This window comes from Lactuca saligna, chromosome 5, assembly GCF_052625555.1.
Source record: "Lactuca saligna cultivar CGN05327 chromosome 5, ASM5262555v1, whole genome shotgun sequence".
Lineage (NCBI taxonomy): Eukaryota > Viridiplantae > Streptophyta > Magnoliopsida > Asterales > Asteraceae > Lactuca > Lactuca saligna.
In genome coordinates, this window is record NC_136421.1 from 34,728,349 (window position 1) to 34,752,579 (window position 24,231).

At 37.5% G+C, this 24,231-nt stretch overlaps 3 protein-coding genes across 7 annotated transcripts; 2 read left to right on the forward strand and 1 right to left on the reverse strand.

Annotated features, from left to right (window-relative positions):
- The first annotated feature begins 1,951 nt into the window (after positions 1 to 1,951).
- Positions 1,952 to 3,623, forward strand: LOC144998225 (Biotin/lipoate A/B protein ligase family). Of its 3 annotated transcripts, XM_078958039.1 has the most exons (6): positions 1,952 to 2,079; positions 2,199 to 2,381; positions 2,486 to 2,680; positions 2,760 to 2,998; positions 3,069 to 3,217; positions 3,302 to 3,623. In XM_078958039.1, the coding sequence occupies exons 3-6, from the start codon at positions 2,502 to 2,504 to the stop codon at positions 3,497 to 3,499; spliced, it is 765 nt and encodes a 254-aa protein (XP_078814165.1). In that variant the 5' UTR covers positions 1,952 to 2,079; positions 2,199 to 2,381; positions 2,486 to 2,501; the 3' UTR covers positions 3,500 to 3,623. The 3 variants fall into 3 exon arrangements, with proteins under 3 accessions (XP_078814165.1, XP_078814166.1, XP_078814164.1); XM_078958040.1 differs by having other exon boundaries at positions 1,954 to 2,381; positions 2,490 to 2,680; XM_078958038.1 differs by having other exon boundaries at positions 1,955 to 2,381.
- A 603-nt stretch (positions 3,624 to 4,226) lies between these two features.
- Positions 4,227 to 6,765, forward strand: LOC144998890 (agamous-like MADS-box protein AGL65). 3 transcript variants are annotated; one of them, XM_078958617.1, is made up of 12 exons: positions 4,227 to 4,308; positions 4,501 to 4,596; positions 4,682 to 4,867; positions 5,015 to 5,093; positions 5,181 to 5,245; positions 5,349 to 5,364; positions 5,466 to 5,527; positions 5,604 to 5,700; positions 5,847 to 5,894; positions 5,970 to 6,097; positions 6,185 to 6,527; positions 6,630 to 6,765. In XM_078958617.1, exons 3-12 carry the CDS (start codon positions 4,683 to 4,685, stop codon positions 6,663 to 6,665), a joined length of 1,059 nt encoding a protein of 352 aa, XP_078814743.1. In that variant the 5' UTR covers positions 4,227 to 4,308; positions 4,501 to 4,596; position 4,682; the 3' UTR covers positions 6,666 to 6,765. The 3 variants fall into 3 exon arrangements, with proteins under 3 accessions (XP_078814743.1, XP_078814745.1, XP_078814744.1); XM_078958619.1 differs by having other exon boundaries at positions 5,352 to 5,364; XM_078958618.1 differs by having other exon boundaries at positions 4,241 to 4,308; positions 4,399 to 4,596.
- A 112-nt stretch (positions 6,766 to 6,877) lies between these two features.
- Positions 6,878 to 8,154, reverse strand: LOC144998892 (chlorophyll a-b binding protein P4, chloroplastic-like). The gene is made up of 3 exons (XM_078958620.1): positions 7,661 to 8,154; positions 7,156 to 7,571; positions 6,878 to 7,092 (listed from the first exon to the last, which is right to left on the reverse strand). The coding sequence occupies exons 1-3, from the start codon at positions 8,137 to 8,139 to the stop codon at positions 6,956 to 6,958; spliced, it is 1,032 nt and encodes a 343-aa protein (XP_078814746.1). The 5' UTR covers positions 8,140 to 8,154; the 3' UTR covers positions 6,878 to 6,955.
- Positions 8,155 to 24,231: the final 16,077 nt, after the last annotated feature.

The following is a 24,231-nucleotide window of genomic DNA, read 5'->3' on the forward strand; positions in this document are numbered from 1 at the left end:
TATATATATATATATATATATATATATATATATATATATATATATGTTTGTTTGTTTAAAATTAGATCTCTTTATAAATATAGGTATGGTATTTGTTATAATTTAAAATAAAATCAATTTAACAATATAGCCTTAAAATAGCAAAGTACTTTAAACTTCATTGCTACAAATGACAAGCATGGCCCCACTTATTAAGTTTTATTTGAAAAAAAAATAAGTTTCAAAATTTTATTTTTACGATTGATTGTCTATGTTTTTTCAATTATTATAATTTAACATTTTATTCTAAAAAATAATCATTTTATCATTAATTTCGAAACAATGAATGTTGGTCATATCTTTAGAAAATTTGGCATTAATTTAAATAAATATTTATGCAATTAAATATAAAATATTTACAACATGGATTAAATTTTTTTTAGTTTATATTTTTGAAAAATAAATGATAAAAATTAACAGAAAAATACAAGTGTTTAGTAAAAATATCTATTAATTCTAAATAATCAATATAAAAGTCTGAAACAAAACTTATATCTTATTAATTTAACAAAATTTTATGAATCTTCTATCCTAGGTTTTTATGGGTTGTAACCTAGTGGAATTAATAACATCAAAAACGTCTCACTAAATATTACCATAGGCTTCATCAGGTAAATGTAGAATGATTACGTGCCCTCACTAAATATTACCATACGCTTATCAGGTAAATCTAGAAATCATCTCATTCTCCTTCAGCCGACAACGTCTCCATTGCATCTTCTCCACTTCGGCACAAGGTCGTTCAACGAGCTTCATTACAGGTAATATATATATATATATATATATATATATATATATATATATATATATATATATATATATATATATATATATATATATATATTACCTGTATATCAAATCGCATTTTATACATTCGAACCAAACAACCCCCTCTGAAGTTGACCCCCAAAAGAGCTACCGTGACATCATTGGAGGGTCTCTGATATCATGATATTCAAATATGAAAAAAAATCTCTTTCTTTTTCTTCAATATTTTTATTAGTCGAACTTAATTTATAGTGGATGTGATTTAGGGATTTTTTTTTATTGTAAAGAATCAAGTCTTTTTTGGTTCTGAACGGATCTAAACCATACTTCCATACTTACCAATTACATAGTGAGAAGTGATTGAATTCTCACTTTGTTCTTGCTCTTGATGATTGATTGGTTAATATGCATAATTGGATTATTTAACATAACAAAAAGTAATCTATTGTTTACCCTTATCAAAAGTATCCATTTTTGTAAATCTTCCAAGTTTGTCATAGTTTAAATAGTGATTCAAGGAGTTCTTGATCATACACCCTTACTTGTCTAATGCATTGTATCAAGTATGGTTGCTAGTAACATTTTTCGAAATAAATAGAACATAAATTCTGATATGGTTTCATTTTCTTATGTGAAAATAATTGTTGTACATGATATCAGAATATACCATTTTGTTGTTTTTAAATCAATGGTATGTGAAATTAGAATACACACACACCGTGAAGAAGGTGATAGCTTTTAAGTTATGTTTTTTGGTAACGTTATTGGGACGTGTATTGAAATGATTTTAAACTATGAAATCTTTTGCATGATTTCCGTATTATATTGACACGAACATTCATTCAATCAAATAAAATTTTGCTATTTTTATAATTTACATAACATATCTTATACATATAAGTTAAAAAAGAAAAATAAAATTAAGCAAAATAGGAAAAAAAAAATGAAATTTTATCATTTTACATGAATTCTAATTCTAATTTCCGCTGAACCAAACACACTCTACAATTTCATTTGCTGTCAGCCAAACAGGTTACAGAATTAGAATTCAAATTCCTTTTCTTTTCCGCTTCCAATTGCAATCACCTTATTGTAAAATGGACTAAAAATTTAAAATTATATTAAGGGTTTTATGGAATTAACAATCGTTATTTTAGTCACGGTAAAAGTGACCTATGCCGAAGAGCTGAGGGAGTACCTTGGCCTGTGTGCAGTATCGATTTGGTCAGCCCTGCACACAAGGATCGTCGAAGAGCTGAGTTCTGTTGATTTGTAGGTTTCTTCTGCTTTCAGAGTTGTCTGTATTACATCAAATCAACTATTGAGATTTGAGAGCCTTTCGTCAGGTAATCATTGTAAATTTTGTTGATTTGAATCCCACCCTGTATTAGGTCAGGATTTAGGAATTGCAACACCTCAATCAGCGCCACACAGAGTAGAAGCAAAATTAGGGAAGTTGAGATTGAGAAACGATTCTTTAGACCTCCAATCCAGAAACAATCGCAACTCATCGTAATTCGCTTCGGTGCTTCTTCGGATAATCGGCTACTTCATTCAACTATTGAAATTTGAAGGTACATATTAGTTACCATTCAATTAATCAGGTTCATCAACCACTTATCACCCCTATTTGCTTTCTGCGTTTCTTTGATACAATCAACATTGCAATTAACCGAAGAAAGATCGCGCTTTGAATGGGTACACGAAAAGTTGGGAATGTCGGACTTCCATTGATGAATATTATCAGAATGAAGGGAGTACCCATCCTGCACCAGTTACACATCGAGGAGTGTCTTCTTCGAACCTCATCAGACAATTGGTGCATCATTAACGATGGGACAAATAAACCCAATATAGTCATGGGGATTTCTGGGTAACTTTCTTCGCAACTCCTAACAACACATTTCATCTAATCTTTTTCTCTTACATTCTAAATTTATATGTTATATTAGGAAACCTAGTGAACTTGTTGAAATTACCCCTGTGCTACAACATAACATCCCTGTGATTCGAAGGTTTACTGGTGGTGGGACAGTTATAGTTGATGATGGAACGATATTTGTTTCATTTATATGCAACAAAGATGATGTTCCTCATGTACAACCATATCCTAGACCTATCATGTCATGGAGCAGCTTGTTGTACTCTAAAGTCTTCCATGGAGTTGCTGATTTCAAGCTTCGTGAGAATGGTATATGATATGAGAATCCAATAAAAATATCCTACTTAAAACCATAATTAATTGTGTTTTTTTGTTATAGATTATGTATTTGGTGTTCGGAAATTCGGGGGAAATGCACAATCAATAACTAAAAATCGGTGGATACATCATACGTCTTTTTTGTGGGATTACAAGACACATAACATGTCGTATCTTAAGCTTCCAAAACGGGCCCCTGAATATCGACTTGTATGCTTCTTGATTCTTATTTTTTGATTTAAAATTCAACAATGTGAATCTTTTTAAGCATTTATTTTTTTATTTTCATGGTAGGCGAGGGATCATCTTGATTTCATCTGTCCGATAAAGGACTATCTTTCAAGATCAGATTTCATTAGCAAAACCATTGATGCAGCAGCAACTTGTTTTTCACTTACCTCAACACAACCTCCATTAAATCTTGAATTCAACCCCACGTCAAAATTACTAACGAGAGTGGAATTAGAGGCTTCAGCAATCAAATCGTTATAAAAGAAAAAGGGTAGTTTTGACAATTTGGTGAGAAGAAGAAGATGGTGATTAAAACTTGTGCAAATCACCAGTATTGTTACATTGAATTTGAAATTAAATACAAAATTGATATTTATTGTGATCAGACTGATTTGTTTTAATAATAAAGGAGTTAGATATAAGAACTTTAGTGGACAAAAAAAAGGTTGGTAACTTTCAGTAAGATTAACATTATTTGTTAATTGTATTATTTATCAAAAAAATTCAGACACTTGAACAAATGTTTATTTGATTATTACAACTTCAAATAACAATAACGCATCCAAACAGTATATTTTTAAAACCTGTTTTATTATTGTTGATTATTTGGTACTGATTTATTCAATAATCTTAATCCTTTTTATAATGAACACCCAAACATCTCATAAGTATCCAATTCGATTGTTAGCATAGCATGGCTCGTTATCTTGAATTTGATGGTTTATTTTGTCATTAGACACATTACTAATAGGGACTGAAAATAGAACTTTTCTTATCCAAAGGACTATTAATGTAATTTATCGCATTTATGATTTATCACATAGCAGTAGATCATCATCTCTTTGTTTCACCGCTTAGTTCGAACGTCATACATATATCCACCAAACGTTGTCAGGTCACCAGCATCAGCAATCTCTGTGTGTGTGTATATATATATATATATATATATATATATATATATATATATATATATATATATATATATATATATATATATATAATTTTCTTACAAGCGTTCGCATCTATCGCTCCGTGGTGACGATCGCAAGGTCCGCAATCGCAGCAGAAGTGTAAGACCTTCCCTTTTTTTCTTTTTCTCTCTCTTCTTTCTGTGATTATGTTCAATTTATTCACGGAATTGACATCATTTCTTTGAATAGCTCAAGTTCTGATTGCATCGGATTTGTCATGTTAACTTTGATGCCTCTTCAGTTTCTTCCTGTATGCCGATAATTGAAATCAAGGTTTCTGTTCATTTCTAGGGAATCAATTCGGTCATATTTGCTTGAAAGGATTTCGTTATACCTTAGCAGGCACCTGTCATCGCTTCGTTTTCCTCGAATATCGTAACTTTTAAGGTATTTTGCGCCATCTCTGACGATATTACACCAAATATATGTTTAATTTCTCATCTCTGTATCTGAAGGTTTTCGTTGATTGCAGTATGGGGAGGGTGAAGCTGAAAATCAAGAGATTAGAGAACATTGGTAATCGACAAGTGACGTTTTCAAAACGAAGGAATGGAATCCTAAAAAAAGCCAAGGAGTTATCTGTATTATGTGATATTGACATCATCCTTCTCATGTTCTCTCCAACCGGAAAACCTACATTATTCACCGGACAACGAAGGTCATCTCCTAATCCTACTAATTCTTATCAAAATTGCTCATACTACGCTTTTATTAGGTTATAAATCTCCATGAATCAACATTCATTGAAAGAAAACCTCTTTTCGACATTAATAATAAGTTTTCAATATTCCTTTTCCATTTCCAGCAACATTGATGAGGTTATTGCAAAGTTTGCTCGACTAACACCACAAGAACGAGCAAAAAGGAAATTGGAGAGCCTCGAAGTAAGTCAGACTACATATGTTTGATCATTCATTTCCCTTCTGCAACTATCTTTTCAAATACTAATTAAATAAAAATTACCTACATAGGCTTTGAAGAAAACGTTCAAGAAGCTGGACCATGACGTAAATATACAAGATTTTGCAGGGGCAAGGTTGTCATTAATCCTCGACACTTTTCTAAATCCTTTTCTCCCCCTTTTGATGCAACAAACATCTGATTATCTTTTTTACTTTTGGTTTTGTTCTATTTTGCAGCAGTCAATCAGCTGAGGTCACAAGATGCTCATCTCTATAACTTTTTATCTTGAAAATTACATAATAACTTCTGTTGATAAATAATATTTTATTTATTAGTTAAATATAATTTTTCAGGATTTAACCAACCATGCAATGATGTTGCGATCTCAACTTTCTGAATTACATAAGCGACTAAGGTAATTTCTTACATTTTTTTTTTTTTTAAATATGATTCTTTATCTTTCTACATTTTTTTTTGTTTATTTTGATTAGTTATTGGAGTAATCCAGACAAGATTGAGAACATTGAACATCTTAAGCAAATGGAAGACTCCTTAAGAGAATCACTCGATCGCATTCGGATACACAAGGTATTTGTTTCTCTTACAAATCTACCCAATTATAGCATTATACTTTCATTTTTTTAAATTATTATAATAATGTAATAATAATCAATGAAAGTACACTGCTATTTCTTGCATTCAACACTAAACGAGTCAACAAATTGTATTTCTAGGAAAATTTCGGACAACAAAAACTTATTCCGCTAGATTGCACAAACCAGGTATTATCTCTTTGCAAAATTCCATTTTTGCCCTTTCCATTATACATTTGACATACAATAATGTTGGCATTTCAGTTCCAAAGTGGGTTGCATTTACCTCTAATGATGACCAATACCCAAGAAGATCAAACCCTACAATGGCTTCCGAATAACGAAAGTCAAAATTTGATCTTGACAGATAAACAAAATTACATTCCTCAAAGGTCAATAAATCATAATTCATAAATCCTAAGATTCATTCTAGATTATTTTGGGAAATTAATATTTTCTGTTTTGTTTTTGACTTATAGAGATGGGGAATGTTCTGGTGTGTCTCTTTCAAACTATTCCGGTTTGTTTACCAGCAAAGGGATAGAAATGGAAAAAGTTGACCGGTCAAGGCAAGTAGTTGGTGGTTTGACAGAACTATGTAGTACATCAAATTTCCCTTTTAGCCCCTTTGGAAATCTGAATTTTCCACAAACAAAAGAAATGAAGCCAGATACATCAACCAACTTACAAGGGTTTCTAGATTATTCTATAAATTGTAACTTTGAGATGCCTAGAAATGTCTACAATGACAACTTGTGTAACCCATGGAACCCTGAACCCGGTCCATGTCCTCTTCCTTTGATCTATGGAAACTACTCTCAGGTAAATAAAAATAAAAAAAATACATTATGATTTATGAATAAAGAAATATAATTACATCACTATTTTGGCTTTTTTAGTAACATTGAGTTATGTTTGTTTCAGCAACCGGATCATCTAATGTCAAACAACGAAAGCTGAAGGAGAATTCTCGTGTCACGTTTTTTTTTTTTAGAAAGTAATACTTTGGTTGTATAATGTGAACTAAAAAGTATTATTATATAAGGCCTTTTTTTTTGTACACCGACTAAATAACCATTAAGCCGATTAAATTAAAAGCAAACAGCCACTTAGATATCTTTTGCTGAAACTTACCTTTGTGAATTATGGTAATAAGTAAAAACAAGTTCAAATAAATCATAAATCACCATCTCATATTTTATATTCACAACACATGGTTTACAAATAAAGCAAAAGAAGATCGATACTGTTTAGTTTCCTGAAAGTGTTTGGACAATAGTGTTATGCCATGGGTCTGAAAGGTGTTGCAATAGGTTGTCAAATGGCCCTTTTCCGGTGACATTATGCTGAACGATGAACCCTAGAAACGCCAACATCGCTAACCTCCCTGTAAAAAAATATTAATATTAGAAATTTTTATTAGGGGTAAAATGGTAATTTTGTAACTTACCATTGGCAATCTCTTTCTCTTTGGCTTCAGCGGTTGGTGCAAAGTTGAGTGGGTTGAATATGCCACCTGGGTACCCGACTTCGTTAGGAGGTAAACTGTAGCTTTTGAAGATCGGATCTTGGTTTACACTTCCTGGGTTCTTGATGTCTTGCCATCTTCTGATTTCGACGTAGTGGAAAAGAATGAATTCGATCACCAACAGGGTTGAGGATGATGCGAAGTATTCTGATTTTCCGGCGTCGTACCATTTAGGAACGTTGAGTACGCCGATGCTTGTGAAAACCTCCGGCAGTAGCATTCCGGCGACACCCAACATGGCCCACCTCCCGTTCACAAGCTCAGCTTGGACGAACCACTTCAGATTCTCCGGGTCCTCCGCTAGACCCAATGGGTCGAACCCGTTGTCACCTGGAAGACTGAAAATAAACATGGTTTTTACTTTTACAGTTAGTTCATGGACATTGGATTAGGGTTTTTAATTGGGGATTTTTGAAGTTATGTTTACCTTCCGTCGAGGTAACCAGGTGAGGCTAACCCCGGTAGCCATTGGCCTTTTTTGGCTTCGATCTTGAAGGAAGCAGATGAGAAAGTGTTTGCAGGTTTGAGTGATACTTCTTTGTTTAACTTCCCTGATGATCCGGTTAGGAATCTGGTTCGCGAGGCGCATGGTCGGAAGACTGCGACCGGAGATTGTGTGACGGCGGCCATGTTTTCCGGCAATGGAGTGGTGGTTTGTAGTTTGTAGAGGTGAGTGTGAGTTGAAAATGTGTGATGTGGGTGCATCCTTTTGTAATATTGATTGAAGTGGTGATCTTGTGGCTGTGGTTTGGGGTTTGATGATTTAGTAGATTTTGAGGGAAATGATGGGAAACTGACCAATGAGAAGCAATGGGTGCTTATCCTTATCTGAGGTGGCATATCCACAAAATCTATTACGTTGATGTTGTTGGTCACAAGTGTCTTGTGGGACCCACTGATTGCCATGTAGGAAGATTTTTCTTGGTCTTGCTATTTGGAATGTTTGTTAGCCACCCTTATGATGACATGTGTTTCCAGGGTCTAAAAAGTAAAAACCCTCTTTGTTAGCAAAACTATAATTTTAGCGAATGTCAATTGCCGATTATAACAATGAAGTTGATGTTTCCTTTTCTTTTTAAAATATAGGTGGTTTGATTTTTATACAATTTTTTTTTTTAAATGAATAGAGATAATGTATAAAACTCAAAACACTTTTATTTTAAGAAAATAAATCAAAGATATAGGTGAAAATATCTCTCTCTTTTTTATAATAATCATCCAAGTTGTTATTTAAGTCATAGTCATTGATTTTTATCCTTTGTAGGAGAGGAAGATGTGATGACAATTGTAACCGGTTTGATTGCTATTTGGTCGCTTATGAAATGTATCTTGCCGACACCTTTCTGTTTTCGGGAGGGAACTTCCAATGAGGGTTTCCGTTCTAGCTTTTAGGCGATCTAACTAATCATTGTTGCAAACGTGAAACTATGTCTCATGTCTTGGAATCACTGTAGACAAATCTTCATGACCACAGAGGCATACTAGTGCAATGATTTGAACATGAGTCAAAAAGTTATCCACCAGATTTTTCACATGTCTTACCAATTTATTACAATCTAAATGGTTGACACCTTTTTATTTTGTTTTAATATTAAAATGATTTTAAACATGAAACCAAAATATAGTAAATAGTCAAGAAGTTACAACTAGATGTGGACATCGAGGCACGATTGCCTCATTAGGGTTTAGGTCAAGATTGTAACCAGTTAAAATTGTCCAATTTCAACAAGATATTAACATCTAGGGTTCATCATTCAATTATAGAAAGTTCAAACATTTATAAAATTCTAAAAAGTGATTGCCTCATTGGGGTTTAGGTCAAGATTGTAACCAGTTAAAATTGTCCAATTTCAACAAGATATTAACATCTAGGGTTCATCATTCAATTATAGAAAGTTCAAACATTTATAAAATTCTAAAAGGTGATTGGTTAAGTAACTAGAGAATCGATCTCCATTAGTTAAAACCTAGTTTATTTAGTTGTTTCTTTTCTTTTTAGTGTGACAAAACATGTGTAAATGTAATGAAAACATGTGACAAAACATGTGTAAATGTAATGAAAACACAAACATAGGCTAATTATGAAAAACCTACTATATTAATTTTGTGAATATCAAAGCCTTCCCATAACTTTTATACATACGTAAAAGCCCCCATATATATATATATATATATATATATATATATATATATATATATATATATATATATATATATATATATATATATATATATATATATATATATATATATATAAAGAGAGAGAGAGAAAGAGAAGTAGGTTCCGTTGAGATTCAAAATAAAATAGAGATCTTGAGATTCAATCTCAGTCACATATTTTATATCTGTCGTTCTAACACTTCAACGTACCGGCGCGATGGGTTAGTTATAATCATAAATGATTATATAGCGCCGCTCATTCCTTTCTCCTCCACCACCATCCCTAGCATCATAACCGTCACCGCTACCACCACCTCTACTACTAGCCGACCCCACCACTACAAGCTTCGTCACTTATACCACCACTAACTCTACCACCACCAACTATCATAATCATAAATGATTACTCAATCTGTGAGTAGACATATATGTATAATCATTTATGATTAAACATATATGTATAAATATGTTTAATCATATATGGATATACCTCTCAGTCATATAATCATTTATGATTAGGCATACCTCACTGCTGCCGGTACGTTGGAGCATTAGAACTGAAAATGAGAAATATGTGGCCAAGGTTGAATTTCAAAATTTCTATTTTTTTTAATCTCAAGTGAACAATCTCATATATATATATATATATATATATATATATATATATATATATATATATATATATACTTACTCTACTAAATGAAAATCCATTTTGCAACATGTTGTGACAACCCGATATTTCGAGACAATGAAATGTAACACCAGTCAAATATAGGTAAAAATTTAACTTTCCTAAAATCTTATTTGGGTTAAATAAAGTGGTAGGAATCGTATCAAGGTTTTCGTGCATATAAAGAACACTAAAATCTGAGTTATAACGAAGAAGTTATGACCAATCTAAGATTCGCAGCGAAAATCGGCAACACTGATAGACGTAAAACGCGAAGTTTCAATACAATAATTTTTAGCCTTAGGTATCTAAATTAAAGTTTTAGATATCCCAAAACCGTAAGCATACCTAAAAAGAATGTCCAAATCTGACTTCATATGAGGAAGTTATGATTTTTCGAAGTTTCAGACATAGCAGTAGACAGCTAAAAACTCGAAATCGAGATCGAGCGGATTTTTGCCAACATGACCTAAACGAGAATCGAAGATCTCATCAATGGTATTACAACGGTAAAAAGTCTGGCGAAAACAAACAGCGGACGAAGGAGTTATGAAATTTTAACGGATTTTTCCTGTCCCGGCCTATTAAAAATATAATATTAAAAATAAAGTCAAAACTAGCCAATGGAGTCTAAACGAAAGTTGTAGATTGTAGTATCACCTACGCGTGGATATAAATAACGTCGAAAACGAAGTTCGTATGAAGAAGATATGAATTTTTGAATTTTATTAATAATTAAAATATTTAATTTAATTAAAATTCGATATTATCCGAAGGAGGAGTCATCGGACCAATCCAGGTTACGCCCAGCGTACCCTTGTACGCCTCGCGTACTCGGATGCTCTACCTCAGTTTTTCCACGTCGCTACGATGCTTCGACCGAGGATGCAGTCATCCATGACGTCGCGTACGCCTCGCGTACAAGCGTACGCCCAACGTACACGAGGCTTTCGGCCCCTATATAAAGGGTGTGAGGATGCCGGCCATTCTTGCTAATTTCCTTCCCTTCTCACGCCGAAGCTCTGCGTTTCAACCCTTGGAGCCATCCCAAAGTCCCGGTTTTCATATCCAAGCTCGGAAGGAAGTTTTACGCCCCCGAGATTCCCGAGATTCCCGAAAATCTGGAGAGATCCGCTCTCTCGAGTAGAAGTTCTGCTCGGTTTTCGTCGCGCTTTCTTCAATCAATCATGTGAGTTCATACCTCTATAATTCACACTTTTAAATGTTTTATGAGTACTTTTATATGCTTTTAGGGGGGGGGGGATACAAGTAAAACACTCGATTATTATTGTGTGTTATATAAACTTTCACTATACGCGTTTTATCAAAGGAATCATATGTGATTTATAACTATTATAGAGAAACTTTCATATGCAAATTATACCACGACAACATTTTATCTTTTGAAATGAGAAATGATTTATGTATTTATATAAGTCAGACATTTTGCTTATACTATATTTATGTGTGTTGGTTTTGGTACTACAAAAACTACACTTTTCATAACAAGCGAGCATTTCACCTAGGGGTTTCTATACAAACGAGAGACACTTTTAGAAACCTATAATAGGTATAGTTTTACGAGAACATCACGAACTTTTACATACTAGAAATACTATTTCAAGGAGATACACTCATATACAAGAACAAACAAACATTTTCATATGTACTTCAAATAGTTTTCACAAATGTTTTTACATGTTAAAACACTTTTAGAAACTGTCTTACAAACTGTATGTTTCTTTTTTTTGAATCTGTTATAGTTGTGCATCAAACAAAGGTTTTCTTACACTTAAACTGTCTTGTCAACTGTTTTCGAATCGTTTTATAAACTGACATCAAGTCACAAATTCTTTATTAGACTTTTCAACGGTTTTACAAAACTTCTTTTATGCTTTTATATTATAAATTGCATGCCTCTATATGTATAGTTATATAAGAAATGTTTAAAAGACTTAGGAAGGCTATCCACCCTGTTTCCTTTTCCTCGATTTGGATGTGGTCTGGTGGGATATCGGGTACCCGTCCGAAGGTCGTTTAAATATTAGTTATATATCTTGTGTACATATATAGTCATAAATGTTCCATCAGTTAATTCTGTTCTGACGCCCATGGGTAGCAAGGGTGTATAAACCTACTTGGACACTCATCAATTACATTCTAGTAAACTATTATAGGAATAGTTTAGGGGATACAAAACATTATCCCTATTACAAGAAATTACACCAAAGTCAGTTCATTCATGAGTCTAGACTACATGCTATATGAAGGGATACTCTTACAGAGATTCCTCTTGCATGGATATATTTATATGAATACTCTTACATAGATATGCTTACATGAGTACGTTTACAGGAATACTTTTACATGAATACTTTTACATAGATATTATATGACAAATTACTATTACATATTATATGTAACAGCCCGGAATCTCAGGTATTGTTTAAATTGTGTTTTTGGGGTGTTTTAAGAGGGGACTCGGCGAGTTGGAGCCTAGACTCGCCGAGTAGGACCGCAGACTTGGTCACGGGTTCGCGACTGGACTCGACGAGTCCAAATATGGACTCGGCGAGTCTGCGCTGTTTAGCGAAAACCCTAGCCGTTCAGTTTTGGGACGTATAAAAGGGACTTATAGGCCGTCATTGTTCGTTTTAGCCTTCTGAGAAGAACCCTAATTCGGTTGTGTGCATCTGGAGCAAGGTTGAAGACCATTGTTGAGTTTAGAAGAGTTGTTGTGCAAGGAAGAGAAGGCTTGGTGAAGGGAACAACAAGAGAAGTCACGTTCTGAGGATTGGGGACACAGAGAGAACACATTATTCAGGTAATAAATCGAATTACATTCTTCCATGTTGATGTGTATATGGATTTAGGGTTTATGGAACCCTTTTATGGCTAGATTGAGTGTTACCCTTGTTCTCCAAACGATTGTAACCCTATATTGGGACCTTTTGAGGTCCAGAATGTCCCATGCCTGTGTATTTCGGGAATCAATAGAGGTTTTGGATTGGAATCCTTATGCCTTAGGTCAAAATGTAAATTATAAGTCTTGGGGTGTATCATGAGCACCTAAATGAAGACCTTGCGTGATGGACCAGTCTTGGAGGACCAGACCTATGAATGGTCGGGACAATTCTGACCTTAGGAAGCAGTTTGATCGACTGCATGGCATGGACTCGCCGAGTCCAATGAACAGACTCGGCGAGTAGCTTGGAGAATAACTGGGACTCGTCGAGCTGTTCTTCAGACTCGGCGAGTGGAGTCGGGGTGGCCCCGCGATTCTGCCAGGAATAACTCATCGAGTCAAGGAGGATACTCGACGAGTAGAAGGGGAATCTTAGAAGATTGGAGGACGTCTAGACTCGCCGAGTCGCCATGGCACTCGCCGAGTCCGGTCAAGTTGACCATTGACCGTTGACCATTGACCAGAGTTGACCTATGTGTGATTTCTTAGGGTCAGTTAACTTGAGAGATAAAAGTGTTAATAAGGGATATATGATATTATAGGGAGTTTGTAGCTCGGCGGATCGAGTACGAGTGATTTCAGGAGTTGCTAGCTTTCAGTATCCACGAGGTGAGTCTTCTCACTATACTGTACCCGGAAGGGTTTGACTGTGTGACCGGAAGGTCGGATATGATATGTGATATTTGTGATATATGTGCTATATGTGGTAAGTTAATTGCTATGCGTGCTGTGTATGTTATATGGGCCGGAAGGCAATGTGTTATGGGCCGGAAGGCAATATGTTATGGGCCGGAAGGCAATATGTTATGGGCCAGAAGGCGATTATGTTATGGGCCGGAAGGCGTTGTATTATGGACCGGAAGGTCAGGGCCTGGAAAGGTGTATATGTGTAAGTTGTATATTGGGGAACTCACTAAGCATTTATGCTTACAGTTGTTATGTATGTGTTACAGGTACTAGCGAGGACCGTGGGAAGGCGCCGGCGTGATGCGTACACACTGAATGATGTTTTAAGATCTTGGGAATTTTATGATTTGTATTTCGACATAAAACTTGGAATAATTATATTTAGTTTGAATAAAAACACTTTATTTGAAATGAAAAATTTGTTTGAAAATTTGCGTTGTTACAATTGGTATTAGAGCCTTGGTTTGAGGGATTCGGGTGTACCTTCGGGTGTAACTGAACTCAAACCGAGGATTTGAGAAAAATTTTAAAAATAAAGGCATAAACTTTATAAATGATAGCGTGGTAAACAAGAAAGAAGCAGTGTGTACGATCAGTCAGCGCCCGAACGGTAAAGATCCCCAGAATACCTTACAATGTTATGTTGTGAAATGAATTATGAATTGTTATGCATGCTAGAAGACTAGGTATTCATGATAGGACTAGAGTGGCCTGATTTGTGATGCCTTAGTCTAGGAGTTTGTTGATATGAGATATTTGATAGCGTGCAGGTAGATAGTGCATATCAAAAGTAGAGTACTCACTATTCGGGGTTTGGGGAGGAAGATTTGGGACGAACGCTGATACGGTGTGGTCGGTAGTATTGGGCCCGTACTACCGAAGACACCGGGTCGGTGGGAGACCCAAGTAAGAATCCCTGGATATTGGAGACTGAGTAGGGTTGCGTTATCGAGTGCAATTGTACTTGATGGAGTCTCTGATAATTTTATGTTATATTTCAGAGACATTATGGTTACAACACGCCACGGGACGAGTTCGAGCGGTGTGAGTGACGAGGAGATTCGTCAAATGATTCAGGAGGAGGTAGCTGCAGCGATCCGGGCTGAGATCCCGGAGATGTTTGGGTCTATCAAGACCACCCTGATGGAGACGTTTGAGGCGCGGTATGCCGCACTGACTGAAGCTGCAGCCGCTGCAGCTACTGCAGCTGTGGCCGCTACCAGGCCACAAGGGGGTGACACGTTGCTATTCAGGGAATTCAGCAACACGAAACCCCCTGAGTTCGATGGGACGCAGAATCCGATTGCTGCGATGAGGTAGATCGCGGATATTGAGGGGTGCTTCTACACTTGTTCATGCCCGGAGCACCTGAGGGTACGGTTCGCTTTGAACCAGCTCCGTCTGGGAGCGAAGGATTGGTGGAAGTTCGTGACAGCAAACTTCACTTTGGCGGAGATTACAGTAGTGAAATGGGAGAGGTTTACTGCCATGTTCAGGGAGGAGTACGTTCCCCCAGTGGAGAGGGAACGATTGGTTCAGGAGTTCTTGATCCTTAAGCAGGGTACTGATTCGGTTGCGGTGGTCACGCGGAAGTTTCATGAGAGGGCGATGTTCTGCCCCGAGCTGGTGTCTACAGAGCAGTCGTGGATGAGCCGGTACTTGGGTGTTTTGAGGAGGGATATCCGGGAGTTTGTGTCGAACTCCACCTATCATACCTTTTCTGAGCTTCAGGCGAATACCGGGAAGCGCGAGATCGAGTTGGAGACCCAGGCCAGGGAGGAGGCCGAATCTCAGCAGGTGGATCGGCGGCCGACACAGTCTCAGCCGGCAGCCAAGCGGATCAGGTCCGCCGATTCGAGGACGGGAGGTCCGAAGGGCTGCACTTGCGGGAAGTGCGGCAAGGGTCACGATGGGGCGTGTCGAGCTGGTGTTTGCTACAAGTGTGGAAAGGAGGGACACATCGCCAGGGATTGCCCTAAGGGGTTTATGGTTTGCTTTCATTGCAACCAGACAGGCCATCGGAAGGCCGAGTGCCCTCAGCTTCGTCAGGGATCTACACCTACTACCAGGACTACTGAGACTCGACCGGCGAAGGTCGAGGCCCCGAGGGCTCGCGGGAGAGCCTTTCAGCTGACTGCGGAGGAGGTCCGCGCTGCGCCCGATGTTGTGGCAGGTATGCTGTAATTCACGTATTTATTTAAAGTCGAAATGTTATGCTTATGTTAATATATGTGTAGGTACTTTTCTTGTGAACTCTATGCCTGCTCTAGTGTTATTTGACTCGGGTGCGAGTAGGTCCTTTGTATCCTTAGCTTTTAGTCAGCATATCAGCATTAGTCGTGAGTCGTTAAGTCGGCCTCTGAGCGTTTCTATAGCGGCCGAGAGAGTGATTTGTGCCACGGAGGTTCTTCGGGGATGTGTGCTAGAGATTTCCGGGGTTGAGTTTCCAATTGACCTGATTCCTATTGCGATGGGTGATGTCTGTGTCATCGTGGGCATGGACTGGTTGAGCCGATTCAACGTTGTCATCGACTGTGAGCGTCAACTGGTGACTATACGAGACCCTAGTGGGGGATTTCTTACGGTGTACGGCGAGGGTACCCGTTCGGGATCAGCTTTTTGTTCGGCCGCTAAGGCGAGGCAATGTCTACAGCAGGGATGTAAGGGTTTTGTGGCGTATGTGATGGATATGCGGGAGGCTTCCGAGAGACCGAGGACACTGGAGGAGGTCCCAGTGGTGCGTGAGTTTCCAGATGTTTTTCCCGAGGAGCTGCCGGGAGTACCTCCTGCGAGGCAAGTGGAGTTTGGTATCGATCTGATTCCGGGGGCCGCGCCTATTGTGAAGGTGCCTTATCGTCTCGCACCTCCAGAGATGCAAGAGTTGTCCTCGCAACTCCAGGAGTTGCTGGGGAAGGGATTCATTCGGCCGAGCAGCTCGCCGTGGGGAGCACCTATTCTGTTCGTCAAGAAGAAGGATGGTTCACACCGGATGTGCATTGATTACCGGGAGTTGAACAAAGTGACGGTCAAGAACCGTTACCCGTTACCGAGGATCGATGATTTATTCGATCAGTTGCAAGGGGCATCTTGGTTTTCTAAGATCGACCTGAGGTCAGGGTACCATCAGGTAAGAGTGCGGGATGAGGACGTCCAGAAGATAGCATTTAGGACGCGATGTGGGCATTATGAGTTTGTGGTGATGCCTTTCGGGCTCACCAATGCCCCGGCGGTGTTCATGGACCTCATGAACAGGGTATGCAGGCCGATGTTGGATCGGTCAGTGATTGTATTTATCGACGACATCCTAGTGTATTCGCGATCTAGAGAGCAGCACGAGGAACATTTGCGGGAGGTCCTTGAGGTACTGAGGTCAGAGAAGCTATATGCAAAGTTCTCCAAATGTGACTTCTGGTTGCGGGAGGTCCAATTTCTTGGACATGTTGTTAATCAGGTAGGGATATTGGTCGATACGGCCAAGGTTGAGGCTGTGATGAGTTGGGAGGTACCAAAGTCACCTTCTAAGATCAGGAGTTTCCTTGGGTTGGCGGGGTACTATCGGAGGTTTATTAAGGACTTCTCCAAGATCGTAGTGCCGCTCACCAGATTGACCCGGAAGGTTGTTGCATTCTCATGGGGACCCGAGCAACAGACTTCCTTCGAGACACTTCGCCAGAGGCTGTGCGAAGCCTCGGTATTAGCTCTCCCGGAAGGGATGGAAGATTTCGTTGTATATTGCGACGCATCGATTTCGGGACTGGGTGCAGTATTTATGCAAAGAGGTCATGTGATAGCTTATGCATCGAGGCAGCTAAAGCCTCATGAGGCGAGATATCCCACGCATGATTTAGAGTTGGGGGCAGTAGTGTTCGCTCTCAAGATTTGGCGTCACTACCTGTATGGGGTTCGATGTACGATATACACGGACCATAAGAGTTTGAAGTATTTGATGGATCAGCCCAACCTAAATATGCGTCAGAGGAGGTGGTTGGATGTGGTCAAGGATTATGATTGTGAAATCCTGTACCACCCGGGCAAGGCTAATGTGGTAGCCGATGCATTGAGCCGCAGGGCGGAGAGCACTCCGTTGCGAGATGTATGTCTGAGACTGACGGTGATGACTCCAGTATTGGATGCTATTTGTGGGGCACAGACCGAGGCGGTGAAATCCGAGATGCAGAAGAAAGAGCGGGTCGTTGGGTTAATTTCAGAGTTCGTTAAGGATGGACGAGGACTTCTGACGTTTCAGGGATGGATTTGGGTACCGTTCGTGGGCGGTACACGTATTACTTTGATGGAAGAGGCTCATAGATCGAAATTCTCGATCCATCCCGGTGCTACGAAGATGTATTTGGATTTGAGGAAGGAATATTGGTGGCCCTGCATGAAGAGAGACGTCGCTTGGTTCGTTGAGAGGTGTTTGACCTGCCGCAGAGTTAAGGCCGAGCACCAGAGACCGCATGGCAAGTTACAGCCATTGGAGATTCCTGAGTGGAAGTGGGAATAGATTAGTATGGATTTCATCACCAAATTGCCGAAAACTGCCAGGGGAGTCGATGCAATTTGGGTGATTGTGGATAGGTTGACGAAGAGTGCACACTTCCTTGCCATCAGCGAGAGTTCATCAGCGGAGAAGTTAGTGGAGATATATGTGAGAGAAGTAGTATCTCGGCATGGAGTGTCGATCTCGATTGTTTCGGACCGTGATGTACGTTTCACTTCCAGCATCTGGAAGAAATTCCATGAGGAGCTGGGTACTAAACTGCATTTTAGTACCGCATACCATCCCCAGACAAACGGTCAGAGCGAGCGGACGATTCAGACACTGGAGGACATGCTTCGAGCGTGTGTGTTAGATTTCGGGGGTAGCTGGGATGCGTATTTACCCTTGGCGGAGTTTTCCTACAACAACAGCCATCATTCGAGCATTGGTATGCCACCTTTTGAGTTGTTGTATGGTAGGAGGTGTCGGACCCCCATTTGCTGGGGAGAGGTGGGACAGAGAGTGATGGGCAGTACAGAGATCATACTTCAGACGACAGAGCAGATTCAGCAGGTTAGGCAGAGGTTATTGGCTGCCCAGAGCCGACAGAAGAGTTATATGGACAGGCGCCGGTCCGAGCTTGAATTTCAGGTTGGCGACTTCGTTCTCCTGAAGGTTTCTCCTTGGAAAAGAGTGATCCGGTTAAGGAAGAGGGGCAAGTTGGGGCCCCGGTTCATAGGTCCATTTCGTGTGATCGCAAGGGTAGGCCGGGTAGCCTATCGGTTGGAGTTCCCAGCGGAGTTGGGGCAGATCCACGAAACTTTTCACGTGTCGCGATTGAGGAAGTGCATAGCCGATGAATCAGCAGTGGTTCCGTTAGAAGATATTCAGGTGGATGCGAGTCTGAATTATGCTGAGAGACCAGTGGCCATCAGGGATCGGAAGATCAAGGTTCTGAGGAACAAGGAGGTACCTCTGGTGTTGGTTCAGTGGCAACACCGGAAAGGATCGGATATGACTTGGGAGCCGGAGCGTGAGATGCGGGAGCAGCATCCGGAGTTATTTTCAGAGTGAGACTTCGAGGGCGAAGTCTAATCCTAGTGGGGGAGAATTGTAACAGCCCGAAATCTCAGGTATTGTTTAAATTGTGTTTTTGGGGTGTTTTAAGAGGGGACTCGACGAGTTGGAGCCTAGACTCGCCGAGTAGGACCGCAGACTTGGTCACGGGTTCGCGACTGGACTCGACGAGTCCAAATATGGACTCGGCGAGTCTGCGCTGTTTAGCGAAAACCCTAGCCGTTCAGTTTTGGGACGTATAAAAGGGACTTATAGGCCGTCATTGTTCGTTTTAGCCTTCTGAGAAGAACCCTAATTCGGTTGTGTGCATCTGGAGCAAGGTTGAAGACCATTGTTGAGTTTAGAAGAGTTATTGTGCAAGGAAGAGAAGGCTTGGTGAAGGGAACAACAAGAGAAGTCACGTTCTGAGGATTGGGGACACAGAGAGAACACATTATTCAGGTAATAAATCGAATTACATTCTTCCATGTTGATGTGTATATGGATTTAGGGTTTATGGAACCCTTTTATGGCTAGATTGAGTGTTACCCTTGTTCTCCAAATGATTGTAACCCTATATTGGGACCTTTTGAGGTCCAGAATGTCCCATGCCTGTGTATTTCGGGAATCAATAGAGGTTTTGGATTGGAATCCTTATGCCTTAGGTCAAAATGTAAATTATAAGTCTTGGGGTGTATCATGAGCACCTAAATGAAGACCTTGCGTGATGGACCAGTCTAGGAGGACCAGACCTATGAATGGTCGGGACAATTCTGACCTTAGGAAGCAGTTTGATCGACTGCATGGCATGGACTCGCCGAGTCCAATGAACAGACTCGACGAGTAGCTTGGAGAATAACTGGGACTCGTCGAGCTGTTCTTCAGACTCGGCGAGTGGAGTCGGGGTGGCCCCGCGATTCTGCCAGGAGTAACTCGTCGAGTCAAGGAGGATACTCGACGAGTAGAAGGGGAATCTTAGAAGATTGGAGGACGTCTAGACTCGCCGAGTCGCCATGGCACTCGCCGAGTCCGGTCAAGTTGACCATTGACCGTTGACCATTGACCAGAGTTGACCTATGTGTGATTTCTTAGGGTCAGTTAACTTGAGAGATAAAAGTGTTAATAAGGGATATATGATATTATAGGGAGTTTGTAGCTCGGCGGATCGAGTACGAGTGATTTCAGGAGTTGCTAGCTTTCAGTATCCACGAGGTGAGTCTTCTCACTATACTGTACCCGGAAGGGTTTAACTGTGTGACCGGAAGGTCGGATATGATATGTGATATTTGTGATATATGTGCTATATGTGGTAAGTTAATTGCTATGCGTGCTGTGTATGTTATATGGGCCGGAAGGCAATGTGTTATGGGCCGGAAGGCAATATGTTATGGGCCGGAAGGCGATTATGTTATGGGCCGGAAGGCGTTGTATTATGGACCGGAAGGTTAGGGCCTGGAAAGGTGTATATGTGTAAGTTGTATATTGGGGAACTCACTAAGCATTTATGCTTATAGTTGTTATGTATGTGTTACAGGTACTAGCGAGGACCGTGGGAAGGCACCGGCGTGATGCGTACACACTGAATGATGTTTTAAGATCTTGGGAATTTTATGATTTGTATTTCGACATAAAACTTGGAATAATTATATTTAGTTTGAATAAAAACACTTTATTTGAAATGAAAATTTTGTTTGAAAATTTGCGTTGTTACATTATATGTCTAGATACTGTTATATAATTCTCCTTTCTATCTTTACCTTGTGATACAATCACATCATCGACGAGATAGATTGGACTTTATATCCTAGTACCAAAGGATACTTTACGGGATTAACCATTCCTAGAATCTCTGTTAGCTACAGAGGTAAATGCACATCCACGGATGTCTTCGGTTGATACCATTACAGGTATACTTTAAGGGACTAACTATTCCTACATTCAGCTGTTAGCAACAGAGGTAGATGTACATCTACGGATGTTTAAAGTTAACATTGATAGTTATCCTAGTATAAAGAGATAATACGTAAGTTAGTTATATTATTACCATTATCTTGTGACTCATCCACATAACCAATGAGGTGAATCGTATTTGAGTATCCTAGTACCAAAGGATACAATTTCTTATATTAATAATAATTATCGAACAGTCGGGTCTTGGTAGAAGACTACTTTCAAAACAGTCGGGTCTTGGTAGAAGACTACTTTCAAAACAACTAGGTCTTGGTAGCAGACTACTTTCAAAACAACTAGGTCTTGGTAGAAGATTTCATCTATACTAATAGGAATCATAGGGATTTCTAGGGTTTACCAAACGGTTTCGATTACTTACAAACATTTCCACACTTATACGAACTTTCTTTCAGAACAATATCAAGTCTTTCATTACAAGTTTTACAAATCAAAAACACATTAATACTTATGAATTCACCAACTTTTTGGCTGATACTCGCTTTCAAAATAACTTGTATTCTCAAGTCGCAAATAGACAGGTACGACGACCAGGTTTTTGGTAAAGACGGAGCAGTCCAAACTCATCTTATTTTATGATTATTCATTTTATTGTTGTATATTATGAAAGAACACACTTGTAATTAAAATTATACTATTAATGAAATGGATGATGTTGTTGCTTGTTTACTACTTTACATTGTTGTGATACATTACATGACGTCCTCCGCCCCAGAACGTTTCTGTTGTTCTCGTTTTTGGGGTGTGACACATGTCAATCTCTCATAAGTTTTGACATTTATCATTTTATAGTATTTTTGAAATAAATAATATCCATATGTCAATTTCTAGGTTTTTTTTAATTTTTAAAATTAAAAACCACATAATCTCCTTATTCTAATTTCTAATAAATAAATAACTTTGTTCTCTTATTGATAAGTGTCACAATATTAGAAATTCTTATTGATAATTGATATTATATGTCACATGTGAACCTATTAATTCTTCATTTTAAAATTTAAATATCCCAATTTAATTACATTAAATTAATTATTAATTTTTTCATTTTAAATTTCACACTCTAATTACATTAAATTAATAACATTAGAATAAAAAATAAAATAAATGTATTATAATGTGATATAATTTAATGTATTTATTTAAATCAACCATTATAATTTCATATAACTAAAAAAAAATATTAATTAATAATTTATTTAAAATGATTTATTTGATATAATTGCTTAATAATTTTAAGCATTTACTATGAAATTTTAATTATTTTTATAATCATAGTTCTCAAGGCTTATAAACTAGTACATATAGTTATATAAGTAAAGTATTAAATGTAATAAATATCATTATAAATTGCAATAAAAATGTTTTTTTCTTCCTTATTTTAAAATTTAATTTAAAAAAAAAAAACTTTATGTATGTATGTATATATATATATATATATATATATATATATATATATATATATATATATATATATATACTAGGTGTAAGACCCATGTATTACATGGGTTTAATTAAAATAAATAAATATAAAATTTCAACAATATGAAAAGTTTGAATTTATAAAAAAAAATGAGAAAAATTTGAATTATTAAAATTAATGAGACTTTAATGTATTGAATACATTACATATATAAGTTTTTTCTAATAAATATTTTACATATATATTACCTTACACATTAAATGTGGAATTTTAATTTAATAAAATGAAAAATATAATAAAATGACAAATGGAAAATAAAAAATTTTAAAATTCTAGAAAATGTTATGTGTCTAAATGAATAAGAAGAGGACATGTGGTAAAAAAACCTTCATTTATTATAGTAGATATATATATATATATATATATATATATATATATATATATATATATATATATATATATATATATATATATATATATATATATATATTAACACATGTAACAGCTAATATATATTAAAGAAATCAGAAAAAACATAGTTTACTATAGGCATTTACCGATTTTAATTATAGCAATAAAATTCCATGCACTAGGATACCAGGATGCGCAAAATTTAGTAGCCCGTTAACGTGTTTAAGCTGAGTAAAAATTACCACCATCCTGGTTTAGGCCCAAACGTTGGATGCCCAGAATGGCAGAATCTATTAAGCAAGTCTTTGTAAGCTATAATTTATACTTTATAATATAATTTCATAGAAGCCTAATACGAAATGATTTTTTCATCACTATTGTGATTAATACTCGTTTGAATCTTCCACGTGAATGCTGCTTGATTGATAGAGGTACAAAAAGCGAACCGGTAGGAAATAACCGAACCGGTTATGTTGAGAACTAGTTCAGGGTAAGGAACATGTTATTTTAAAAATCAAATGCCATTTTATTTACTATTTTTTTTAAACAAAATTTTAAAGAAATATCATTTTCAAAAAATTGGACCGATTATAACCTAAAACGGGTTAAAACCGGAACCGGTTTAAAACTAGCATTTGTGGATCTCTAGCTTGATATGTTAGAATAAACAAATGATAAAAATGGCTACCATTTTGGTCGATATTAATAAAGTTTGGATACTTGCATATTATATCACGATATACAAGCCAATATTAATAATAATAATAATAATCTGCATGTAGCCGAGAGGTATGCAACATGCTAACTGATTGTACAAGATGGGCTACTTTATTAATAATAATAATAAATAATGTATTTATTGTTCTAATAAATTAAGGTTTAATCATGCAAAAAATTATTTTCAAAGACTTATCTGTAAAAAGTATTTAAATGCAATACTTTCATTTACTTTTTGCGTAGTATAAAATACTGGTCCTTAGGTTGTGCGGTATGGAGTACATTTTCACGTGTACGTGATGAATTGGCAAACCAACCTACACGTGAACACCACCCCAGGTGCGCGTAGGTGGCTTGTGATGTAACCCCATCCATAGACGAAGACACCCAATTGCGTGAGAGGGAAATGTAACAGTCCTTTTTCGACCATTAATGAACGTAAAAAAATATTAAAATTTTAAATT

Excerpts from the sequence above, each read along its gene's own strand:
- LOC144998225 (XM_078958039.1), top strand. The coding sequence starts at position 2,502 with ATGGGTACACGAAAAGTTGGGAATGTCGGACTTCCATTGATGAATATT. Across the intron at positions 2,999-3,068 it reads TTTCAAGCTTCGTGAGAATG|ATTATGTATTTGGTGTTCGG; the intron begins GTATATGATATG and ends TTTTTGTTATAG. Across the intron at positions 3,218-3,301 it reads GGGCCCCTGAATATCGACTT|GCGAGGGATCATCTTGATTT; the intron begins GTATGCTTCTTG and ends TTTTCATGGTAG.
- LOC144998890 (XM_078958617.1), top strand. The coding sequence starts at position 4,683 with ATGGGGAGGGTGAAGCTGAAAATCAAGAGATTAGAGAACATTGGTAAT. Across the intron at positions 5,895-5,969 it reads CGCTAGATTGCACAAACCAG|TTCCAAAGTGGGTTGCATTT; the intron begins GTATTATCTCTT and ends TTGGCATTTCAG. Across the intron at positions 6,098-6,184 it reads CAAAATTACATTCCTCAAAG|AGATGGGGAATGTTCTGGTG; the intron begins GTCAATAAATCA and ends TTTGACTTATAG.
- LOC144998892 (XM_078958620.1), bottom strand. The coding sequence starts at position 8,139 with ATGGCAATCAGTGGGTCCCACAAGACACTTGTGACCAACAACATCAAC. Across the intron at positions 7,572-7,660 it reads CCTGGTTACCTCGACGGAAG|TCTTCCAGGTGACAACGGGT; the intron begins GTAAACATAACT and ends GTTTATTTTCAG. Across the intron at positions 7,093-7,155 it reads AGAGAAAGAGATTGCCAATG|GGAGGTTAGCGATGTTGGCG; the intron begins GTAAGTTACAAA and ends ATTTTTTTACAG.